The sequence below is a fragment of the Gorilla gorilla genome, chromosome 23 (genome assembly GCF_029281585.2).
Source record: "Gorilla gorilla gorilla isolate KB3781 chromosome 23, NHGRI_mGorGor1-v2.1_pri, whole genome shotgun sequence".
Taxonomy (NCBI): domain Eukaryota; kingdom Metazoa; phylum Chordata; class Mammalia; order Primates; family Hominidae; genus Gorilla; species Gorilla gorilla.
In genome coordinates this window covers 22,942,066-22,966,140 of record NC_086018.1, presented here as the reverse complement: position 1 = coordinate 22,966,140, position 24,075 = coordinate 22,942,066, and the positions used below count along the sequence as shown (strand labels likewise).

General features: G+C 48.1%; 1 protein-coding gene across 3 annotated transcripts in view; it reads right to left on the bottom strand.

The window, feature by feature from the left end:
- The window catches only part of KIAA1671 (KIAA1671 ortholog), a 244,275-nt gene that overhangs the window by 165,441 nt on the left and 54,759 nt on the right, over positions 1 to 24,075 (bottom strand). For 2 of the 3 annotated variants that reach the window (XM_019018653.4, XM_055375353.2), the window contains exons 2-3: positions 5,728 to 5,879; positions 1,984 to 3,576 (exon numbers count right to left, since the gene is read on the bottom strand). In XM_019018653.4, the coding sequence (XP_018874198.3) occupies positions 1,984 to 3,521 (1,538 nt within the window). In that variant the 5' untranslated portion in view covers positions 3,522 to 3,576; positions 5,728 to 5,879. Of the gene's footprint in view, positions 1 to 1,983; positions 3,577 to 5,727; positions 5,880 to 16,997; positions 17,131 to 24,075 lie in introns of all 3 variants that reach the window. The other variant, XM_055375349.2, reaches the window with a different exon arrangement.

Below are 24,075 nucleotides of genomic sequence, written 5' to 3'. Positions count from 1 at the left end.
TAAGATCGACTTGGAAGCTTTTAAAAACTACCAAAATACAGGCCGGGTGCCGTGGCTCATGCCTGTAATCCCAGCACTTTGGGAGGCTGAGGCGGGCGGATCACGAGGTCAGGAGTTCGAGAACAGCCTGACTAACATGGTGAAACCCCGTCTCTACTAAAAATACAAAAATTAGGCCGGGCGTGGTGGCTCACGCCTGTAATCCCAGCACTTTGGGAGGTTGAGGCGGGCGGATCACGAGGTCAGGAGATGGAGACCATCCTGACTAACACGGTGAAACCCCATCTCTACTAAAAATACAAAAAATTAGCTGGGCGTGGCGGCTGACGCCTGTAGTCCCAGCTACTTGGGAGGCTGAGGCAGGAGAATGGCGTGAACCTGGGAGGCGGAGCTTGCAGTGAGCCGAGATTGCGACACTGCACTCCAGCCTGGGTCACAAAAATAAATAAATAAATAAAAATAAAAAATAAAATAAAAACTACCAAAACAGAACACCCTCCCCAGACCAAGTGAATCGGAATATCTAGGGGTGGGGCCCAGGCACTGATATTTTTTCCAGTTATTCTAAAGTACTGAGGGCCAGTGGTCTAGCTTTGGCTTGGCTGGCTGTCCTGGTTCCCAGGGCCGGGAGGGCAGTCTGCCCAGAGATCCTGCCTTTGCAAGCTCCACCCTGGACAAAGTATGTCAGTGGAATGCATGCCATTAAGAGCCAGTCGATCATGCCGAGTGGCATCTCTCTGTTGTGGCCACTTGTGGGAAAACAAAGAAGAGATGTCGGAGGTGGGCCAAGTTTAGAATATCATTATTAACCAACCAACTTAGAATATCATTATTAGCCATCTGACTTAGAATATCATTATTAACTAACTTAGAACATCAGTATTAACCAACTGACTTAGAACATCAGTATTAACCAAATGACTAAGAATATCTTTTTTGTTTTTGTTTTTTGTTTTTGTTTTTTTTTGAGACGGAGTCTTGCTCTGTTGTCCAGGCTGGAGTGGAGTGGTGTGATCTCGGCTCACTGCAACCTCTGCCTCCCAAGTTCAAGCGATTCTCCTGCCTCAGCCTCCTCAGTAGCTGGGACTACAGGCGCCTGCCAACACGCCTGGCTAATTTTTGTATTTTTAGTAGAGACAGAGTTTTACCATGTTGGCCAGGCTGGTCTCAAACTCCTGACCTTGTGATCCACCCGCCTCAGCCTCCCGAAGTGCTGGGATTACAGGCATGAGCCACCGCGCCCGGCCTAGAACATCATTATTAGCCAACTGACTTAGAACGTCATTATTAACCAAATGACTTAGAACATCGGTATTAACCAGCTGACTTAGAACATCGGTATTAATCAACTGATTTAGAACATCGGTATTAACGAACTGACTTAGAATATCATTATTAACGAACTTAGAGTATCATTATTAACCGACTGACTTAAGAGTATCAGTATTAACGAACTGACTTACAATATCATTATTAACCAAATGACGTAGAATATCAGTATTAACCAGCTGACTAGCCCAAGTTACCTTGACTCCTCTGAGTTTATTTTTTGGGCCACTCATAGAGGCTTAGGCCCAATCTTAAGCGTTCTCTCTCTGACTTCAGGGAAGAAAGGCTTAGCTATGGAGACAGGCTGAGCTGGAATGCCATCCAGCTCCCACCTCCCCACAGTATCTCACCCTTCTGCCCTGCCTCCATGAAATGGGCACATACCGCCCACTTTACTCACACAGTACATCTGAAGCTGAGAAAAGCCATGAAAATTGGGCTCCGGGCCCCCCGGCTGGCCATACCCAGAGGAGAGCTGCACTGCCTCTCCGCACCTCACCTTCCTCATCTGAGAAATGGATCCTGCCACTACCTCCTCTTGGGCTATGGGTAAACTGAGGGGGGTGACAGGTGCCCAGCATGGAGCCTGGTTCCCTTTTCCTCAGGGTGTGTGGGTGGGCGGCTGAGAGAGGGGTGTGGGATGTGCCTACTTACAATTTGGTCAAATCCGCCGACAGCGGCCGAGCCTGGAACGTCCTCCTCCTGACCTCGGGCTTAGCCTCGGAGCTCTCGGCAGTCCAGCCTCTGATCCGTTCCTGGACGCTCACAACCCCTTTCTCCGGCTCTGGTGCCGCCGATGGGGACGCAGGGGTGGCCAGGGGGGATTCAGACCCCACTGCCAAGGCCAAGGTGCTGTCCTCCCGAAACAGGCTGATGCACTTCCTGACACTCCTCCTGGAGGTCCACTCTCCCCCTGCCGGGGCCTCCCCATCCGCCACTCTGCTCTTAACCTCAGCAAGTTCTAGGCCCCTTCCCAGCCTGGGTGAGGGAGACTCAGCAGCCTTCTCTGGCTCTGGGTCCAGCTTGGCCTTTTCTTCCCAGGGACTCTGGTCATTGCTGGGGGTGACCCCAGATGAACCCCCCAGGGCTCTGGGGCTGCCCATCTCCGGCTTCGAAAGCATCTTCTCCTTCCGTTCACGGATTTTCTTGGCCACCTCCAGGAAGTCCAAATCAGGATCATGAAGAGGAGCCTCCGCCTTGACCAAACACTCCCTGTCCAGCTTGGACGCTGCTCTGGGCCTCTCTAGCCCAGCCATATCCCCTGCTGTGGGTCCACTTCCTTCATCGGCCACCTTCCTCAGTAAGGCCTCTTTGTTCTCAAACCGGGCCGTGAGGTCCATGGACAAGGGCCTGGGCTTCCTCACCCACGTCTTCTCGGGAGGGGTGGGTGGCACTTTGCCCACTGTGGCCGCTGCGCCGGGGCCTGGCTTCTGAGGCTGAATGGACTCCGTGAAAATGGCAGACACGGGCCTTCTCTTCAGGCGAGGCCTGGGCTCCACAAGGGGGCGTGCCGTGTCCTCCACACTGCTGGCCTTTGAGGGAGGATGGTCTTGGCCTGCCTCCTCTTGGGGTACAGGTGGTTTTGTGTCCTGAGACAGGGGAGCTGACCGGGGAAGGGTCCCCGCAGGCTTCTGGGTGGGCAGGGCGGGCTTGGCAGCCACCTCAGGCCGGGAGCCGGACACACCTAGCTTGGCCTCCTCTGCCCCCTCACTGACCGCCTTCCCCAGAGCGGGGCCGCTTTTGGTGGTTTCGAAGAGAATCATGGTGTTGGAGCTGGGCCGCAGGAACACAGCCTTGTTGAAGAGGGGCGAGCTCGTCCTCGGGCCCTCCCCACTGCCCACCTCCTGCCCCACCAAGCCGGGCATCCTGTTGTCCAGATCCTTTGCTGCTGGCTCCTCAGAGATCCCCCTAGAGGGAGAAGGTCCAGTTGAACTAGGCCGCAGAGACGGGACAGGAGATTTCACGTCCTGCTCCTTCGAGAAGGGTTTGGGGGCGAGCCTTGGCAGAGGGAGTAAGCGGGCCGGGCTCCGCAGGGGGCTCTTCGCTTCCAAGATCCGGGCTGGGGGAGCCCCAGAGGCTTCGCCGGCCTGGAGGAAGTAGGTCCTCGTCAGGGTCTCCTCCTTGCCAATCTCGCCCAGGCCTGGCACGGCCGTCAAGGGCGTTATGGAGCCCACCTCGACCCGCGTGGCCATGGTTATGGTTGTGGATTCATGGGGGTTAGGAACTTCAAGAATGGAGAAGCAATTGCTAAACAAACAAAACAAACAAACAAGTAAATTTGGAAAACAGTCAGTGTCTGGGTTGAAGCAGAATGGTTTAGAGAAATGGGACAGAGTCCTGAGCCCCAGATTCCATACGACAGCCCTCTGCTGACCTCACCAGGCAGGCTTGGGCCTGCCTCTCCCCGTCTCTGAGCTCTGGACGAGGGGAGTGGACTAAACGCCCATCCCTGAAGTTCGTTCCAGCTCCAAGGGTGTAGAAAAGGCATCAACACTCTGGAGGACTTTCCGGACAGCTAATCTAGAGGCCAGCACTTAATGGCAAAAAGCAGTGATCTCTGCTACACAGATAAGGAAACCAGCTCAGAGAGGCCAAGTAACTGGAGTCACCCAGGAAGCAAGAGGCGAAGTCAGGACTTAAAACCAGGTTTGACACCAAATTCATGCCACACATGCTCCTCCCTGAATAGGCCTCAGTGGCAGCGTCCTCACATTTCCTCACTCCTGTTACCCTGTTTTCCCACTGCAGAGCCTGCCCACATCCCAGGTGATCCTAATCACAAGTGTGTGCTAAGCACCTAGCACAGAGAAGGCAACCTGCTGCAGGTCACACAGCAATGCAGCTCAGGAGTGCTTGGGAGCACAAAGCTGGTTAGTGACCTTGGAACCCATGCCCTAGGCACCAACCCCACCCAATCATCCCTTTGTCCCTTTTCTTTCCCCTCCCCCACCCTTCCAGATGCCATAAAAAGAAGCCATTCTCATTTTTGTCACTCAACCTGCTTTCGTTATTTGTTTGCTTTGTGGTTCTTTTCTGTTGAACACGCATATTATGCTGACTGCCTTCATACTCTTAATAGAAAGAGAAACGTCCAACAGTGAGGTCTTCCCATGAGTGAGATCTCGAGCTATGCCACATGCTTCTTGTGTTTTATACATCTCATCCTCCTCACAACCCTATTTAGTGGGTACAATTAGGAGACCCCATTTTGTAGTAGCTTGGGGCATAAGCCTCTTGTTCACCCTGCTATGAGATCTGTTTTCTCAAAGCAGGGGACCTCCTCTCTCATTAACCCTCCGGCAACTCCAAAAGTCAAGAATGAAGGAATGATCGTTATCTCCCTCATGGAGATGAAGGGAAAGGGCCCAGAGAGGTCGCCAGACTTGCCTACAATCACCCAGCTGAAACCTAACCTCAAGTCCACCACCCACTTAGCTCTGTCTTTCTTTTTTGAGACCAAGTTTCACTCTTGCTGCCCAGGCTGGAGTGCAATGGCGCGACCTTGGCTCACAGCAACTTCTGCCTCCCAGGTTCAAGCCATTCTCCTGCCTCAGCTTCCGGAGTAGCTGGGATTACAGGCATGTGCCACCACGCCCAGATAATTTTGTAGTTTTAGTAGAGGTGGGGTTTCTCCATGTTGGTCAGGCTGGTCTCGAACTCCTGACCTCAGGGGATCCGCCCGCATCAGCCTCCCAAAGTGCTGAGATTACAGGCTTGAGCCACCACACCCAGCCTCAGCTCTGTCTTTTTAAAAATTATTTTTTATTCCTTTCTGGTCTTAAAAAGTGCCAGGTAAGTTGCTGTTCTCGATCCCCCGGGCTCTCTTCATGCCAGTGTTTTCTTCCCTGTGAAACTGCCCCCAGCCAGCCCCCACCTAGATGGACTAAAAAAGTAGAAGGTATTTTAGTTAAACAGAAGCCTCTCCACTTCCCTTCCTTGGGGCCCCACACTGCTCCCCCGGCTCTGACTCACTCAGCAGCCTCCAGGAAAGAAAGGCAGACAGATTTTGATATTTTCTCTTCCTTACACGCTCGATGGTGCTAACAGATTCCATCTCCCCAAACTGGAGAACACTGTCTAGACACGGTTAGAGGTAGAATGGAGGGACAGATACGAAGAATCTGAGAATTGGAGAATTTCCATACACAAAGATCCCAACCAGAGTTCTAAGGCTCCAGAATCCCACCCAGAATCAGGGCCATTGGCCTTTTGGGAGAGCACCTGTGACCTCTGGAAACCCTGATTGAGGATACATATGTAATAGCCAGGACATGAGACACGGAACAATGACAGGATTCAAAGGACAGAGAGAAAATTCTCTGGCAGAACTCACAGGCACTCTCCATGCCCCTGGACACTCCAGCCCTCAAGCTTGGGTCAAGCATGGGCCCCACTTACCCAAGCTGGCAGGCCCTGGGTCAGGGGGTGTGACTGCAGGGGAAAGCCAGTAGTGTCACATGTCATCATGAATGGGGTTGTCCACACACTTCCATGGCAGAAACAAGAGGGGGGAAAGAAGACTCGTCCCAGCAGGCTGAGTTTCAGCAGGTCTAAGGAGACACAGGATGACAGCCTCAGTTCCGGAGTTCTGGCAGTATGGGAACAGACGGCACAAAAGCTTTCAAGCTCCAAATGCATCCGCTGGCATCTACTCCAGCTTGTAAAACGTATGCTCCTTTTGGCTTTTTGATTTTGTAGCCTTATATGTACGTGTGCATAAATAGTGCTGAGCCCACAGTACATGCTCAATAAAAATCTTCCCTGTTCTCTGATACATTTATTGAGCACCTATGGTGTGTACAAAGATGAGCATGAAACATCCCCTGCAACCATGCAACTCACAGTCTTCTGTAAGAAACACACATACACACACAAGCAATTACAACTGGGTAACAAATGTCACTTTTTAAATGCAGGATGTGGGGGCAAATAGGACTGATTGCCTAGAATTGGAACTGGTGGTCCTGCATAACTCACTTGACTTAGAGGAGGTAGCTACTGAGCATTCAAGGTGCTGACTCACTTGGTAGCTACATTAGCGGTATTTGGACATTGCACCTCTTTGAAGCCCTCCAAATGCCTCCTCAGGGCCTTTGCACATGCTATGCCTGTTCTCTGGGACAACCATCTTGCTCACACACAGACACAGACCACAGTTCACACATCTCTGTCTCCCTTCAACCCGGTACAACCCCCTCCTACCTGTTCACAGAGCACCACATACACTCGGAGGCTTGGCAGGACTTAGCATAGCTGCACTGTTACGTTTAATACGACATCATCCTTCACATCAGCTTCTCCCATTCAATGGTAAGCCCCGCCAGAGGACACCCCAAATCCCTAGTGGCTAGCACAGCAGCCTGGCACATAAAAGCACCAGATACATGATTATTGAATAGAGAAATAAATCATTGCTGAGTTAATAAGTAAATGAATGAAGAAATTTTCTTCTGCCCCTGCTGCCCACTCTCTAAGATGCTAAATAAGTCCAGATACCATGAGTCTCATGCCAAATGACTCTAAGCAATCTGGGACATAAGATGAGTTACTCTAGCTGTGGCTGTGACTACTGAATGACAGAATCAAAAAGCTGTGAAATGCTCAGCCAGAGGCTCAATCCACCAGTCCTCACCCAGGGACCCCTATCAGTTTCACAAGCCAGAGGCTCAATCCACCAATCCTCACCCAGGGACCCCTATCAGTTTCACAAGCCAGAGGCTCAATCCACCAACCCTCACCCAAAGACCTCTATCAGTTTCACTGGGCCACACAGAGGAGCTCCACCCAGAGGGCAGGCACCTACTACATCCACATTAACCTCACACTGTCACACCAGCTCACCTGCCCAAATGTGGAATGAATGCTTCTCTGCATGGATTTTCCTGGGAAAAGAGTCACCAAGAGCAACTGTTTGCTGAATTAGGATCAATGGTACACAAATGTCACCCCACTTTGGGAACCTTGAACCCACCTCAGTGACTATACTGCATGGAAGTAAAAGGAGAAGGACAAGATAAATTAAGTCCCTTGGTCCACGCTCCTCTACACTAAACAGTGCCTCTGTGACCCGTCATCTGCTTTGTATCTTGAACTGCCTCTCAAGTTACCATTGCAAATGCCTAGCAGATGTCTGATATGTAAACACAGTTGCACAAGTGAGTCAATGAATGAATTAATAAATCAATGAACAAAGAAAAGTAAAAGGAGTTTTTTGGGATTTTTTTTTTTGAAACAGAGTTTCACTCTGTCACCCAGGCTGGAGTGCAATGGCGTGATCTCAGCTCACTGCAACCTCTGCCTCCCAGGTTCGAGCAATTCTCCCGCCTCAGCCTCCTGAGTAGCTGGGACTACAGGTGCATGCCACCACACCTGCCTGATTTTTATATTTTTGGTAGAGACGGGGTTTCACTATGTTGGCCAGGCTGGTCTTGAAATCCTGACTTTGTGATCCGCCCGCCTCGGCCTTCCAAAGTGCTGGGATTGAGCCACCGCACCCGGCCTAGTAAAAGGAGTTTTTAAACCACCATAGTAGATGGCTCCGTAATATTTTAAAGTCCTAGCCAAACCTAGAAACCTATGATTCTCAGGTTTTCATTTAACCTGCTGTAAAATACAAGGAAACCAATTTAACTGTATGCTTTGAAGTCTTCTTTTAAATGTTATCACATATGTTACACTTGATTTAAGAGATGTTAGCCTCTTTGAAAACCTTTCTGAAGCCCACTCACGGAGAGGCTAGATGCTGTTTATTCTTGGGGTGGACATGTTCACTATTTTTTATTTATTTCATTTTTTATTTTTATATTTTTAGACAGTCTCACTTTGTAGCCCAGGCTGGAGTCCAGTGGCACAATCTCGGCTCACTGCAAACTCCACCTTCCAGGTTCAAGTGATTCTCGTGCCTTAACCTCCATGAAGCTGGGATTACAGGCACCTACCACCACATCTGGCTGTTTATTTATTTAGAGACAGAGTCTCGGTGTGTCACGCAGGCTAGAGTGCAATGGCGCTATCTCAGCTCATTGCAACCTCCGCCTCCCAGGTTCAAGTGATTCTCCTGCCACAGCCTCCCAAGTAGCTGGGACTACAGGCACCCAGCACCACACCCGGCTAATTTTTTTTTTGTATTTTTAGTAGAGACGGGGTTTCACCGTGTTAGCCAGGATGGTCTGGATCTCCTGACCTCGTAATCCGTCCGCCTCAGCCTCCCAAAGTGCTGGGATTATAGGCGTGAGCCACCGAGCCCGGCCTCGGCCTCTTTTTTAAACAGTGTATTAGCTGACCATTATGACCAAAGCCAAGTCAATAAGACCTCCCCAGAGAAAGAAGGGAAACCAAGTCTGAGCCACCTCTAGTTTCACATGTATGTAAATTATCATGGAGGGCAGCACGGTGAACAGATGGACAACAAAGGCATCCATCTGGGAAGGTCAGGAGGCTATGGTAGGACCATGAGAGAGGGGACATCAGGCTGACCCCAGGCAGTGGGCTGGCAATGAGTGTTTCTCTACTGTTGCTGAACTTGCCAAGTCCACAAGCTTGATCTCCCCAAGCTTAATTTGCAAAGTGCAAGATTCCCATTTTCTGCTATTTCATGCAGGAAAAAAAATCATTTGTCTGAGAAGGGAGTCACCCAAGAGCAACAGGTGCTAAAATTCAACAGGAGTCATTCGAAAGCATTCATTTGTCCACTCTTGTGACCCTACTTCTGCCAACGCTCACTGCCTCCCTCCCAAGCGCCAGGTTCTGTACTTGGTGCTGGGGACGCAGCCACTGAGCTTGAAGCCTCACAAGAGAGAAGGGAAGAAAAGCACTTCCATTCAAAACCAAACAGTTTGGCAGCTTTTCTCCCAGATTCAGAGGTGTTGATTCATTCTAACAGCTGTTGAAGATCTTTCATAATTACACCCTTAAATTCGATCTGAGAGCTTATCAGTCATTTATTCAGTTGTCTCTGGTTGCCACTTCCTGGGAATGCCACCATCTGGTGAGGGGCGTGGGCTGGTCCTGACACCTTCCAGCATCTTCCGGAATGTGACCTTAGCCCCCAAATCTGCAAATCCATCCTGTGCAGTGAGCCATGCAAAGAGCCAGGAATGGGGCCAGGCATGGTGGCTCAGGCCTGTAATCCCAGCACTTTGGGAGGCTGAGGCAAGCGGATCACGAGGTCAGGAGATCGAGACCACAGTGAAACCCCATCTCTACTAAAAATACAAAAAATTAGCTGGGCGTGGTGGCGGGTGCCTGTAGTCTCAGCTATTCGGGAGGCTGAGGCAAGCGGATCACGAGGTCAGGAGATCGAGACCACGGTGAAACCCCATCTCTACTAAAAATACAAAAAAATAGCTGGGCATGGTGGCGGGTGCCTGTAGTCTCAGCTACTCGGGAGGCTGAGGCAGGAGAATGGCGTGAACCCGGGAGGTGGAGCTTGCAGGGAGCTGAGATCGCACCACTGCACTCCAGCCTGGGCCACAGAGCGAGACTCCATCCCAAAAAAAAATGAAAAAGAGCCAGGAACGGATTGGCAAAGTGCACGCTGGTGTCCTCCCAGAGAAGGGCTGCTGTGCACAGGAGGTCTGTCCTCCAGAAAGGGCCCCAATCAAAATGTCAAGTATCACTGGAGTATGTGCATCCTCTCATCTGTATCCTCATGACTGTGGACCTAGCTCCTTCCTTCCTTCCTTCCAATACACAATTATCAAGCATCTATGTACCGGGCTCTGGGCCAGGCGCTAGGGACACAGCAGTGAACAAAACAAATAGAAAACCCTGTTCCCATGGAATGGACATTCACGAAGATGAAAAAAAGGACAAAAAAAAAAAAAAAAAAGGTAAGGACAAGCTCCAGGATGTTACATAAGTGACGGAAAAAGAGAGAATGTGAGAAAGGTTAGCTAGGGAAGATTTCACTGAGAAGGGACATTTAAAATCAGCCTCTGGCCAGGCGCAGTGGCTCATGCCTATAATCCCAGCACTTTGGGAGGCGGAGGTGGGAGGATCACTTGAGCCCAGGAGTTCAAGACCAGCCTGGGCAACATGGCAAAAACCCATCTCTACTAAAAAATACAAAAATTAGCCAGGTGTGGTGGTGCATGCCTATAGTCCCAGCTACTCAGGAGGCTGAGGATTGTCTGAGCCTGGGAGGCTGAGGTTGCAGTGAACCAAGATCACATCACAGCACTCCCGCCTGTGTGACAAAGCCAGACCCTGTCTTAAAAATAAAATAAAATCAGCCTCCTCACTGACGATTCTGCCTCAGCTGTGGCCTCCTCCAATCCATTCACCTAGCAGTAGCCAGGGGTGTCTCCAATGTGCAAGCGCCAGGATGTCATTCCCCTGCTTAACGCCCCCGTGTCTCCCTGATGCCTTCTGAATAAAGGCCACACTTCTTCCCCAAGGCCCTACAGGATCCAGATCCTCTTCGTCTCCCCAGCTTCATTATAATGACTGACAGCACCCCATCTGTCTGTCTGTCACAGACACTCACGTACTTCAGCACAATGAACCCCAGACAGGCCACAAAACACAGTGTACGCTTTCTCGCCTTCATGCCTCTGCACTGCCCTTAGCTCACTGCCTAATCTCAATGCCACCTCCTCCAGGAAGCCTTCTCTAATGCTCCATGAGTGGGGCTTGTTCAGGTGCTCCTCTGTGCTGCAATATCTCACTTCCTGCTTCCCCCTCGCCCAGCACTGAGGAATACCTGGTGACTACCTCTGTTTCCTCCACTAGACTGTGAGCTCCTAGCAAGAAGGGTCCTGGGTCCTGTTCATGGCTATATCTGGAGTCTGAACCATAAGGGGCATAAAGTCGGTGTGCAAAAAACACCTGAAGAGAAGAAAATATTATTCAATGTAGACATGAGTGTGGGAAAATGGATTTCCTTACCTGGTCCTAGCGACAATGTAAATTGTAAAAGCAATTCGGCAATATTCACTTTCAACTAACATTTTTGAGACCCACATCAAGAGTCAGGCACCATGCTAAATGACTGTGCATCTTGTGCCTTCTCTCATTCATCTTCTCAACAACTTGTGCTGTTCAAATGATTAATTACCACCATTCTAAGATGAGAAAAAAAATATGGTCCAGAAACAGCCAGTTCAAGTTCCCACTGCTAGTGAGGGGTAGAGGTGGGGTTGGAATCCAGGTCTTCTGACTCCAAATCAAATATTTTCCCCTCACCCCAGCAAAACACTTACTTCTTTTCAACTCAGTAATCCCACTTCTACAAATGTACCCTCTGGAAGTAATCCAAAAGTTATATGCACAAAGATGTCCTTTGCAGTGTTATCTAACCAAACACAGCAAGAACATACCACTGGCAATAACACCTAGTTGAAACAACCCAGGACTTACAAGCATGTGAAATGTCACAAAAGCTGCAACCTGTCAGCAGGAAGAGCAGACCTCCAATTCCCAGCCTGCACAAAAATCCTATCACATCACAAGTCTTGAGTTTGGAATCAGAAAAGATGGTTGCCTTAACTATAATAGGGAAACTCTGAAAGAACATATCTCAGCCAAAGGTAAGGGGGTATGCACAGGAAAGTGGAAGCACTTAGGATAATTGGTAGGGGAAGCAGAAGGGATATATTTTTTTGTATTCAAGGCCATGACAATAGCAAAGGTTGTTTACACAAATGACAGAGGTCTGGAAGAGAACAGGGACAATGGGAAAAAAAAACACATGTTAGAGACCTGGGTTGGACTTGTTGGTAAATTTTTAAATTCCTTTTATGTCCATGAATGTTGCTTGTGCAATTTTTTTTTACATCTCAATACCAGAGGTTTTCCTCTGAGCTGTCTTTCCATCATCAATTTGAAAGGTAGAGGTGCTAAGACTATCTCCTGCCTGCTTTCAGAAGCAAAGCATAAAAATAACTATCGTTTATTAAGCTCACACCATGTGCCAGACACTACACTAAATGCTTTACAAGGATTATTTCATTTCATCCCTTTACCATCCCAAAGAGGCAGGTCCTATTACAACTTCCATTCTACAGATGAGTAAACTGAGGCTGGAGGAGTGCTGTGAGTTGCCCATGGGTGGCTGGAATTGTGGATCCCACCCTGCCTTCCTGTCAGATTTCTACCAAAATCCACATGGGCTTAACTAAAACAACTGCTTGTTACGGTGTTGAAATGTAAAAGGCACTTCCCACCCATGAGAGTGGCTATTACTTAATTAAAACACACACACACACAAAACAACTATTGGAGAGGATGTGAAGACATTGGAACCTTATACCTTGCTGGTGTTGTGAATACAAAATGGCACATCCACTGTGGAAATCAGTATGGGAGTTCCTCAAAAAATTAAACACAGAATCTTGAAATTCTACTCCTAAGAGTATACCCCCCTAAAATTGAAAGCAGATATTTGTACACCCATGTTTGAAGCAGCATTATTCATAATAACCAAAACGTGTAAACAATTAAATGTCCATCAATGGATGGATAAACAAAATGTAATCTATCCTTATACAATGGAATATTATTCAGCCTTCAAAAGGAAGGAAATTCTACAATACGCTACAATACGGATGACCCTTGAAGACATTATGCTAAGTGAAATAAGCAGACATGTAAGGACAAATACTGTATGCATAATTTCATTTACATGAGGTGTTTAGAATAGGCAAATTCATAAAGACAGAAAGTACAATGGTGGTTGCCAGCGCTGGGGAATGGGGAGTTATTGTTTAATGGATACGGAGTTTCAAAATGAGAAGATGAAAAAGTTCTAGAGATGGATGGTGATGATGGTCACACAACAATGTGAATGTACTTCATACCACCAAACTGTATACTTAAAGATGGTTAAAATGGTAAATTTCAGGTGATGGACATTTTACTGCAATTAAAAAAAAAAGCAAAAACCTACAAACAACTAAAAAACAAACATAATGGGAACCAAATGCTTAAGCTCTAATTACCACGTGGGGGGGCCCATGCCCTTCAGGCGAATCTCTATTAAAAGCCCTCATGGTCTACGCTGGGCTATGCCTGGACAGGGAATGCGGTGGGAACGTTCCTAATCACAACGGTGACACACTCTAGTAGGGGAGGAGGAAAGGAAACACTGAAATTTGGGAGGTGCCCTGATGGGGGCAGACATGGGGGTTATACAAGCCCAAAGAAAGAGTGGTCAGGGGAGCTTTCCTAGAAGAGAAGATATCGCAACTGAGACTGAGAGAAGTCAGCCAAGCAGAGGAGGAGGAGGAGGAGGTTGGTGTCAGCAGAGGAAACGCATATGCAAAGGCCCAAAGGCATGAGATAAACATGGTTATTAGAGCGCAAGCACTATTCATTTACCCTCTGTGGGGGAAAGCAGGACTGTGGAGAAGTTCAACTTTCTAAAAATGGGAGGTGCCCTGATGGGGCAGATGTAACACTTGTTACACTGAAGACACTTTTGTAAACTTGAGTCTAGGTTGCATCGGGGAGTAAGAAGCCCTGGCTTAGGAGCCAGAACAAGATGGTTTTAGTTAGGGTGATCCCACCTTCTGGTTTACCTGGGATAAGCCCATTTTACTAAGATGTCTAGGTTTGGGCAATAAATTATTCAATCATCCTACTTTTTAAAAAATTGGGGTAAAAATCACATAACATAAAATTTACTATTTCAACCATTTCAAGTTCACAATGCAGCGCCATTTAGTACATTTATATCATGCAACTGACGTAGGAGGTGGAATTAAACTCTGGAAGCAGGGCTCAGACACTAGACCAAATTGAGGACTAGCTAAAACAGGTCAGGGCAGAAGTACCTCCCTGTAAGACCTGCCCACCAGTGTGCCATGTCAGTCTACCATTGCCATGGCAACATCCAGAAGTTACCACCCCCTTTTTTTGTTTGAGACGGAGTCTTGCTCTGTCGCCCAGGCTGGAGTGCAGTGGCGCAATCTCGGCTCACTGCAGCCTCTGCCTTCTGGGTTCCAGCAATTCTGCCTCAGCCTCCTGGGTAGCTGGGACTACAGGCGCCTGCCACCAGGCCCAGCTAACTTTTGTACTTTTAGTAGAGACGGGGTTTCGCCATGTTGGCCAGGCTGGTCTTGAACTCCTGACGTCAGGCGATCCGCCCACCTCAGCCTCCCAAACTGCTGGGATTACAGGCATGAGCCACTGCGCCCAGCCGTTACCACCCCTTTCTAGGGCAACAACCTGACAACCCAGAAGTTACCACCCTTTTCTATGAAGTTTTGCATAAACCACCCCCTTAATTTGCATATAATTAAGTGGGTATCAATATGACTGCAGAACTGCCTCTGAGCTGCTACTCTGGGCACACGGCCTATAGGCCAATCCTGCACTGCAAGGGGCAGCACCTCTGCTGCTGTATGCTGCTGCTTCAATAACACTTGCTGTTTAACACCACTGGCTCATTTGAATTCCTTCCTGGGTGAATCTAAGAACCCTCCCAGGCGAAGCCCCAATTCTGGGGCTGGCCCAAAGTGCATCACAACCATCACCCCTATGTAGTTCCAAAGCATTTTCATCACCCCCAAGGAAATCCCATACTCACTTAGCAGTCACTCCCCATTCCCCTCTTCCCCAGGCCGTGGCAACCAATAATCTACTTTCTGTCTGTCTGGATTTGCCATTTCTGGATATTTTGCAAAAATGGAATCCATGTCCTTCACCCTAGTTTTTGTCCCACCTCCTCTATGAACCTGCAGTGACGGCTTTGGGCAAGCCCCTCCCTGCCTTAGTCTGGGCCTCAGACACAAGAGGTTGAGCAGGGCTTGCTAAATTTCCTGTCATTTTTAAGATTCCGTGATTCTGATTCGGCTCAACCGCAACTCATCGGTTCTGTGTTTTCCACTTCTCTCTGCAACTGACACATTCCCCGGAGGGAGAACAACTTTCTGGATTGTGAGATGTGTGTTCTTAGTCTCTTTTAAGGAAGCCCCTGTGATTCTTGGCTGGGCACGGTGGCTCACGCCTGTAATCCCAGCACTTTGGGAGGCCGAGGCGGGCGGATCACGAGGTCAGGAGATCGAGACCATCCTGGCCAATATGATAAAACCCCATCTGTACTAAAAATGCAAAAATTAGCCAGGCTTGGTGGTGCATGCCTGTAATCCCAGCTACTTGGGAGACTGAGGCAGGAGAATCGCTTGAGCCCGGGAGGTGGTGGTTGCAGTGAGCCGAGATCACACCATTGTACTCCAGCCTGGGCAACAGAGCGAGACTCCGTCTGGGGAAAAAAAAAAAAAAAAAGGAAGCCCCTGTGATTCCTTAAAAAGTCAGTGCTCAATAAAAAATAGTTGAGGGGGTTAAATCAAATTCTTACTTTGCAATGACAGCAGCAGCAGAGCTAATTTTCATACGGAGTGTGTACTGTTTCTGTAAGAATTGCCATAATTAGCAAAGTCTTGACTCCTGTGTAAATTCCATCATTAGAGTACAGCACATCTGGTGTTTCTGACTCTGGGATCCAGGGGAACAGCTTGAGATGGCCTTCCCCAAACTTCCCCTGGACCATGGGATGTGGGGTAGGGCACACTCACACCCACAGAAGCATTCTGTGGTATATTAAAAGACTGCGGGAAATGCTGGGTTCAACAATGGTAATAAACAGGTGTCTTTCCAGCGGGACTTTTCAGAACCTTTAATATGCTGATTCGCCTTTTAGGCCCTCTAAAGCATAATCCAAACTGCCTCACCCCAGGCCCCTTGTCCAAGTGCAGCTGCTGATCTGGAGAAACAATGTTACAACTTATCTTTACTCCTCTGCTTAACATCCGCCTTTTCAACTTTCATTGGCTTGTTCCTTCCTGCAATTTGTGCTATTTTTGGACTGGCTGACCACTCACTGAAACCATTAATTAAGCTGCTGTTTCCCCCCTTGTTTTTCTCTGGATCGGAAATTGGCAAACTAGAGTCCACAGGCCAAACTAGCCCACTGTCTGTTTTTGCAAATAAAGTTTTATTGGAACACACCCACAGACATTTATTTACATATTATCTATGGCTGCTGCTGCTGCTTTTTTTTTTTTTTAAGGGACAAGGTCTTGCTCTGTGTCCCAGGCATGATCTCAGCTAACTGCAGTCTCAATCTCCTGGGCTCAAGCAGTCTTCCCACCTCAGCCTCCTAACTAGTTGGGACTACAGGCATGCACCACCATGACCTGCTAATTTTTTAAATTTTTTGTAGAAAAGGGCTTTCGCCATGTTGCCCAGACTATCTATGGCTTCCTTCAAGAGCCTTTATCCATGACTCTGCCTTAGTGACAGAGTTGAGTAGTTGTTACAGAGGCCATATTGCCCAGAAAACCTAAAATACATACTATAGCTCTTTACAGACAAAATTTGCTGACCCCTGCTTTAGATTGGGGAGATCTTAGCCTCCTGAGAGACTGGATTTCCCCCAAGGGTGTGATGTCCTCTTTCAAATACCCAAAGCTCTTACAGTATTCTGGCTGAGCCTCACCCCTCCACTAGACTTCTTTAGGCATTCCACATGATGACGACAGAAAAATTCAATACACACCAACAAAAGTGTTTTTAATAATCGTAAATCCAGCCAGGTGTGGTGGCTCACACCTGTGATCCCAATGCTTTGGGAGGCTAAGGCAGGAGGATAGCTTGAGGCCAGGAGTTAGAAACCAGCCTGGTCAACATAGCAAGATTCGTTATGAAAGAAAGATAAAATAACTTACTAGGTATGGTGGTGTATGCTTGTAGTTCCAGCACTTTGGGAGGCTGAGGTGAATTGCTTGAGCCCATGAATTTGAGGCTGCAGTGAGCTATGACTGCACCATGGCACGCCAGCCTGGGTGACAGAGTAAGACCCTGTCTCAAAAAAAAAAAAATTCCTAAATCCCACTATTCTGATGTACAACAACGTAGACATTTCCAACAAAAACAGGAACTCATGGTCAAAATTAAAATGGAATCAGATCATGCATCCTATTTAGAAACTTGTTTTTTGTTGTTATTGTTTCATTTCAAACTATGTCATGACCATCTTTCAGGACAATAGCTATACACCCTATACAGCAGTTTCTACAGCTTTCATCGTATTCCATTATATAAATATTAGATAATCCATCCCCCACTACTGGATCTTTAATGGTCAACCTGTCAATTAGTGAACCTTAAAACCAACATTGCAATGTACATCCACATACAATTATTTTCCCAAGTGAAATTTTGCCTAGAAGTGGGCTATTTGGTTCCAAGGGTGCACGTTTCTTCTGGAGCTTTGGATATATGCAGAATCACACCTAAGGAAAACACCTCCCATGGTGACTCAATTCAAAGCTTTGGAGGTCAGGGTTCTTACTCCCTCCCCTAGGGCAGACCCAGTAAAGATGTCTCATGAGCAATAAACCAGGCCTTGCCCTCACTTGGAGTTTTACTGGCCCTGCTTTATGGCAGGATCATCTTAAGCTTGACTAGAAGGTTTCCAAGGGCAACTGGAACAGTTGACAGAGACAAGTGAGTCTGGAACCAGCCCAGAGGCTGTGTGTGTCCAGCCTGGTGTAGGAAGAGGGGGCAGGAAGGAAGACCCAGCCCTGGAACTGGTGTTCACTGCAGAGGAAACTCAACCCCAAAGCTCAGTTCAACATAAAACACAGCAGCACAATGCTTGACTCAGAAAAATCTAAGCATAACACGCTCTCTCCTTAGGGAGACTGAGATGTGCATATTGCATTGCAGGAAATATAAAGAAATAATTCCCTCCAAGTACAAATAGATTTCTGAAAGAATAAGCTTACACTGGCTGGCAAAGCTCCAAATCCTGGGAAGGTCTGTCTGATCACTCCCCAGCACTAAAATCATCAATAGCTCCCACTGTCCCTTGCCTTGGGCAAGGTATTCACGCCTTCCCAAACACCCCCCAAAAAACAATCAACCTAGTCAATACAGCAGACCCTGACCACAGTCTCACAATCTCAAATAAATACAATGACTTGAGTGTCTTTTTCATGCTATTCCTTCTTCATAGACAGCCCTTTACCCCCAGCACAATGTCCATTTGCCTGATTCCCACCCATCCTTTTAGAGCCGTTTAAATAAGGCCTCTTCCAGGAAGCCTATGCTGATTTCCTGGGCCAAAATGACTTCCAACCCTCCAGGGCAATTGACTTCATTCAATGCCTTGCATAGGAGAAAAGCCTGAGACTCTCCCCCTAACACAATTTACATCACTCATCCAACCCCATCCCACTCTACCCAGAAGATACACCCCTCCACTCTCAATTCCCCTTCCTAGAACCTAGTCAGTGCCTGGCACAGGACAGACTGAGTGGGGCAGGGCTGAGATCCTGAGAGGTGGGAGGTAGCCACCTGGGACACAAGACGACTTTAGGAGGCTCTGGTATCCAGGCACAGCACTAAAGCGCATGGTTTCCTTTCTAATCCTCATGGGAGCTTTCAGAAGTTGCTAGACAGTCTCTGCTGGGTGCCACTATGACTTTAACACCTACATCTCCATCATCTGCTCATCTCCCAATTTAACAGAGGAATACAGCCTCATGCTCAGACCATTAGCTGTTGTAGTAGCAGCTGATTGTTTTTATTGTATTTAATTTTTACTGTTATTTTTCAACTTCAAGCAACACTGGTTTTGTTTACAAAAGAGTTTTTGAAAGGTTCCTTTCAAAACAAACATACTTAACTTTTGAGAAGGGGAAAAGTGGCCGGGCATGGTGGCTTACACCTGTAATCTCAACACTTTGGGAGGCTCAGGCGGGTGGATTACCTGAGGTCAGGGGTTCGAGACCAGCCTGGCCAACATAGTAAAACCCTGTCTCTACTAAAAATACAAAAATTAGCTGGGCGTGGTGACGCATGCCTGTAGTCTCAGCTACTCGGGAGGGTGAAGCAGGAGAATCGCTTGAACTGGGGAGGCAGAGGTTGCAGTGAGCCAAGATCGTGCCACAGCACTCCAGCCTGGGTGACAGAGAGACTCCATCTCCAGAAAAAAAAAAAGAAGAAAAGAAAGGGGAAATTTTAAAAATAAAACAACAGTACAAGGGTTAAGTGGATACAGTAATAACTCTCGGGGTTTTTATGTGTTTAATCTGAACAGGGAAAATCACCAGTAAAGTGGAAAGAACATGATATTGGCATCAACAGTGCAGATGCAAGCTCTCTGGCAGCTTCCCTCCTTAAAACTAGTAAGCCAGAGACTTGCTTTCTCAGCTTCCTTTGCAGCTAAAAGTGGCCATGTGACCCAATTCTGATTTAAAAAATATTTCAGAACTTAAGGGGAAATGGGAAAGACTTCTAGGGAGGCTTTTACTTTGCTAATAAAACAGTTAGACGTGAGCCAGGTGCAGTGGCCCACACCTGTAATCCCAGCACTTTGGGAGGCCAAGGTGGTCAGATCACTTGAAGTCAGCAGTTCAAGAACAGCCTGGCCAACATGGTGAAACCCTGTCTCTACTAAAAATACAAAATTAGCCAGGCATGGTGGCAGACACCTGTAATCCCAGCTACTCAGGAGGCTGAGGCAGGAGAATTGCTTGAACCCAGGAGGCGGAGGTCGCAGTGATGCAAGATCGCACCACTGCACTCCAGCCCGGGCGACAGAGCAAAACTCCAACTCCAAAAAAAAAAAAAAAGAAAGAAAGAAAAGAAAGAAAGAAAAAGAAATAACAACAACAACAAACCAGGCAGGCCAGGCTCAGTGGCTCATGCCTATAACCCCAGCAATTTGGGAGGCTGAGGTGGGCGGATCACCTGAAGTCAGGGTTTCAAGACCAACCTGGTCAACGTGGTGAAACCCCATCTCTGCTAAAAATACAAAGATTAGGCCAGGCACGGTGGCTCACATGCCTGTAATCCCAGCACTTTGGGAGGCCAAGGTGGGTGGATCACCTGTGGTCAGGAGTTCGAAACCAGCCTGGCCAACATGGTGAAACCCCATCTCTACAAAAAAACACAAAAATCAGCTGGGCGTGGTGGTGCTTGCCTGTAATCCCAGCTACTTGGGAGGTTGAGGCAGAAGAATCACTTGAACTCAGGAAGGAGGCGGATGTCTCAGTGAGCCGAGATCGTGCCACTGCACTCCCAGTCTAGGCGACAGAGTGAGACTTCGTCTCAAAAAAAAAAAAAAAAAGATTAGCAAGGCATGGTGGCAGGTGCCTATAATCCCAACTACTCAGGAGGCTGAGGCATGAAAATCACTTGAACCCAGGAGGTGAAGGCTGCAGTGGGCCGAGATCACGCCACTGCACTCCAGTCTGGGCAACAGAGTGAAACTCTGTCTCAAAAAAAAATCCAGGCAGATGCAGCTTGTGGTGCTGCCTCTCCTTCCTACCTGGATCAAGAATATGATGTCTGCAGTCATGGCAACCGTATTGGGACTAAGAAACCACAAGCCAATTTAAGGATAGTGACATGGAAAATAACTTGATATATAGTTAAGCCACTGCCCTAACTCTGAACTACTCTCCTCTTGATTTTTTATGTGAAAAATAATAAAATATACCCATTTAAGCCATTGTTGGTTTGGGTTTCTATTACATGCAGGCAAAAATATTCTTAATGAACACGGCGTTTGGCACAAATGGATTCAGTGGACAAATGTCTTCTAAGTGCACACAGTGGCTGTGGTTCCTTTAACGGAACCACTTCACCTCTCAAAGATCAGTTTCTTTACGAGTAAGGTCAACGATACTTACTTCAAATCTGAGGATTAAAAGAGACGGTGCATGTAAAACACCTATCAGCAGACTCCGCACATAGTAGGTCTCTACAAATGCACAATAAATGATAAATGTGCAAATAGAGGCCAGGTACGGTGGGTGATGCCTGTAATCCCAGCACTTTGGGAGGCTGAGGCGGGCAGATCACAAGGTCAGGAGTTCGAGACCAGTCTAGCCAACATAGTGAAACCCCCATCTCTACTAAAAATACAAAAAATTAGCCGGGCGTGGTGGCAGGCACCTGTAATCCCAGCTACTCGGGAGTCTGAGGCAGGAGCTTGAACCCAGGAGGCAGAAGTTGCAGTGAGCCAAGATCGCGCCATTGCACTCCAGCCTAAGCAACAGTGCAAGACTCTGTCTCAAAAAAAGAAAAAAAAAGTGCTAATATAATATAAAGACTCGCAGATGTATTTGTGAGTTGATGGGGTTGCAGGCGGGCAGGGAGAGGGGAACTGCCTAAATGTTTAAGAGCCAAAGCAATAGCTCTCTTAACAGAACAATCTGGGGAGGCAGTAATTCAAGGGAGTCTACCTTTATCCACTGTCGAATCATGTCCTGTTTCACAGGTGGAGAGAGAGGGATGAGGGACAAATGGGTAAGCAGATACTGTTCACAAGTCTGGCTTGTGTTCCACACCAGTCTGTCACTTGTACAGGTCTTGATTAAAAGTAGGGAAGGGGCCAGGCATGGTGGCTCACGCCTGTAATCCCAGCACTTTGGGAGGCCCCGAGGAGGGCGGATCACAAGGTCAGGAGATCGAGACCATCCTGGCTAACACAGTGAAACCCCGTCTCTACTAAAAATACAAAAAATTTAGCTGGGCGTGGTGGCATGCGCCTGTAGTCTCAGCTACCCAGGAGGCTGAGGCAGGAAAATCACTTGAATCCGGGAAGCAGAGGTTGTAGAGTAAGCCAAGATCACACCACTGCACTCCAAGCTGGGCGACAAAGTGAGACTCTGTCTCAAAAAAAAAAAAAAGAAAAAAAAAGTGGGGAAGGGGGCTGGGTGCAGTGGCTCATGCCTGTAATCCTAGCACTTTGGGAGGGCGAGGCAGGAAGATCACCTGAGGTCAGGAGTTCGAGACCAGCCTGGCCAACATAGCGAAACCCCATCTCTTCTAAAAATACAAAAATTAGCTGGGTGTGGTGACAGGCACCTGTAATCCCAGCTACTTGGGAGGCCGAGGCGGGAGAATCACTTGAACCTGGGAGGCAGAGGTTGCAGTGAGCCAAGATTGCTCCACTGCACTCCAGCCTGGGCGACAGAGCAAGACTCTGTCTTTAAAAAAAAAACAAAAAGTGGGGAAGGGAGAGTGCCAAGAAATATAAACACCAAACAACATCCCCTTAAGCCAGGAGGCAAGAAAAGCCTAAAAGGGTGGTTGAGACTGAACCCATGTCTTGGTGTTGTGAAGTCTCGGGTCCATCTCTGTCCGCAGCACTGCACTCTCCCCTCCACTCCACATTCCCGTTTCCCTACCATCTATACCAATAAACCCAAAGTGACAAAATGACAGCTGACAGGTCCTCTCCTGCTTTTCCCAGGAGTATCTCTGTGCCTCCCATGCCCTTCAGGCAACCACTGGCTCCTCCTCCCACACCTAAGTCCAAGGCTCCATGAATGCATCAGGGCCTGGCACTGCCAGCCTCAGGGCATGACAACAGACCTATTTCTGGGCCTCTGTGTAGCTGAAGAGACACACTTGGCCTAACCACAAAAAGGGAATTCAGTGAACCATTGCAAGTTTATTGGGCTCCACTGTCCTTAGATCTGTAAGTGCTGGGCCCTGGGAAAGTCTGGTTATTAGTCATTATCATCCTCAAGTCATTAACAATGATTTTGTGCCAGACAGCACGTTAAATGACTCTCCCCATTCAACCCACCCTCTGAGGTTGGGTTTCATGATGAGGCCCATTTCATGGATGAGGACAACAAGGGAGGTTTAGCAACTGGCCCATGTGGTGGAGCCAGGATTTGAAATCAGGTGGCCTCAATCTAAATCCCACCTTATTTATCCTTGAAGCATCAATAGTGGCTGTGTTATTAAGTGCTACCCAAGTGCTGGGTGACATGCCAAAGGCTCTACATGCATGTCTGTTAATACCCTCAACGACCCTCCTGGGGTTGATACTATTATTAACCCCATTTTACAGGGTGAATTGAGGTTTGGAAAGGCAAAGTGATTTACAGAGGTCAACCACGTAGTGAGCTGAGGCAGGGCAGACAAGCACCAAAATTGGGGCTTGGCCTGGCCTGGGAGGGTTCTTGGCTTTGCCCAGGAAGAATTGGTGAGCCAATGGTGTTAGACAGCAACTTTTTTTTTCCTTTTTTTTTTTTTTTTGCGACGGAGTCTCACTCTGTCTCTCAGCCTGGAGTGCAGTGGCGCGATCCCAGTTCACTGCAACCTCCGCCTCCCAGGTTCAAGAGATTCTCCTGCCTCAGCCTCCTGAGTAGCTGGGATTACAGGCACCTGCCACCACGCCCGGCTAATTTTTGTATTTTTAGTAGAGACAGGGTTTCATCATGTTGGCCAGGCTGGTCTCGAGAGCTCTTGACCTCAGATGATCCACCCGCCTCAGCTTCCCCAAGTGCTGGGATTACAGACGTGAGCCACCGTGCCTGGCCGACAGCAACTTTTCTTGAAGTGGCAGTGTACAGCAGCAGCAGAGGTACGGCTCCTTGCAGAGCAGGGCTACTCCATAGGCAGTGCACCCAGAGTAGCAGCTCAGAGGCAATCCTGCAGTCATATTTATACCCACTTTTAATTACATGCAAGTCAAGGGGAAGATTATGCAGAAATTTCTAGAAAAGGGGTGGTAACTTCCAGGTCATCAGGTGGTTGCCATGGAAAGGGGACATAACATTTGTGTGTTGCCATGGCAACGATAAACTGACATGGCACTGGTGGACATGTCTTATGGAGAGGGTCTGTCACCTCTTCCCTGTTTCAGCTAGTCTTCAGTGTGGTCCAGAGTCTGAGCCCCACCTCCAGAGTCAAGTCCCGCCTCCTACCTCAACACTAGCACACCTTTTTTTTTTTTTTTTTCCCTTTCTTTTTGAGACCGAGTCTCACGCTGTC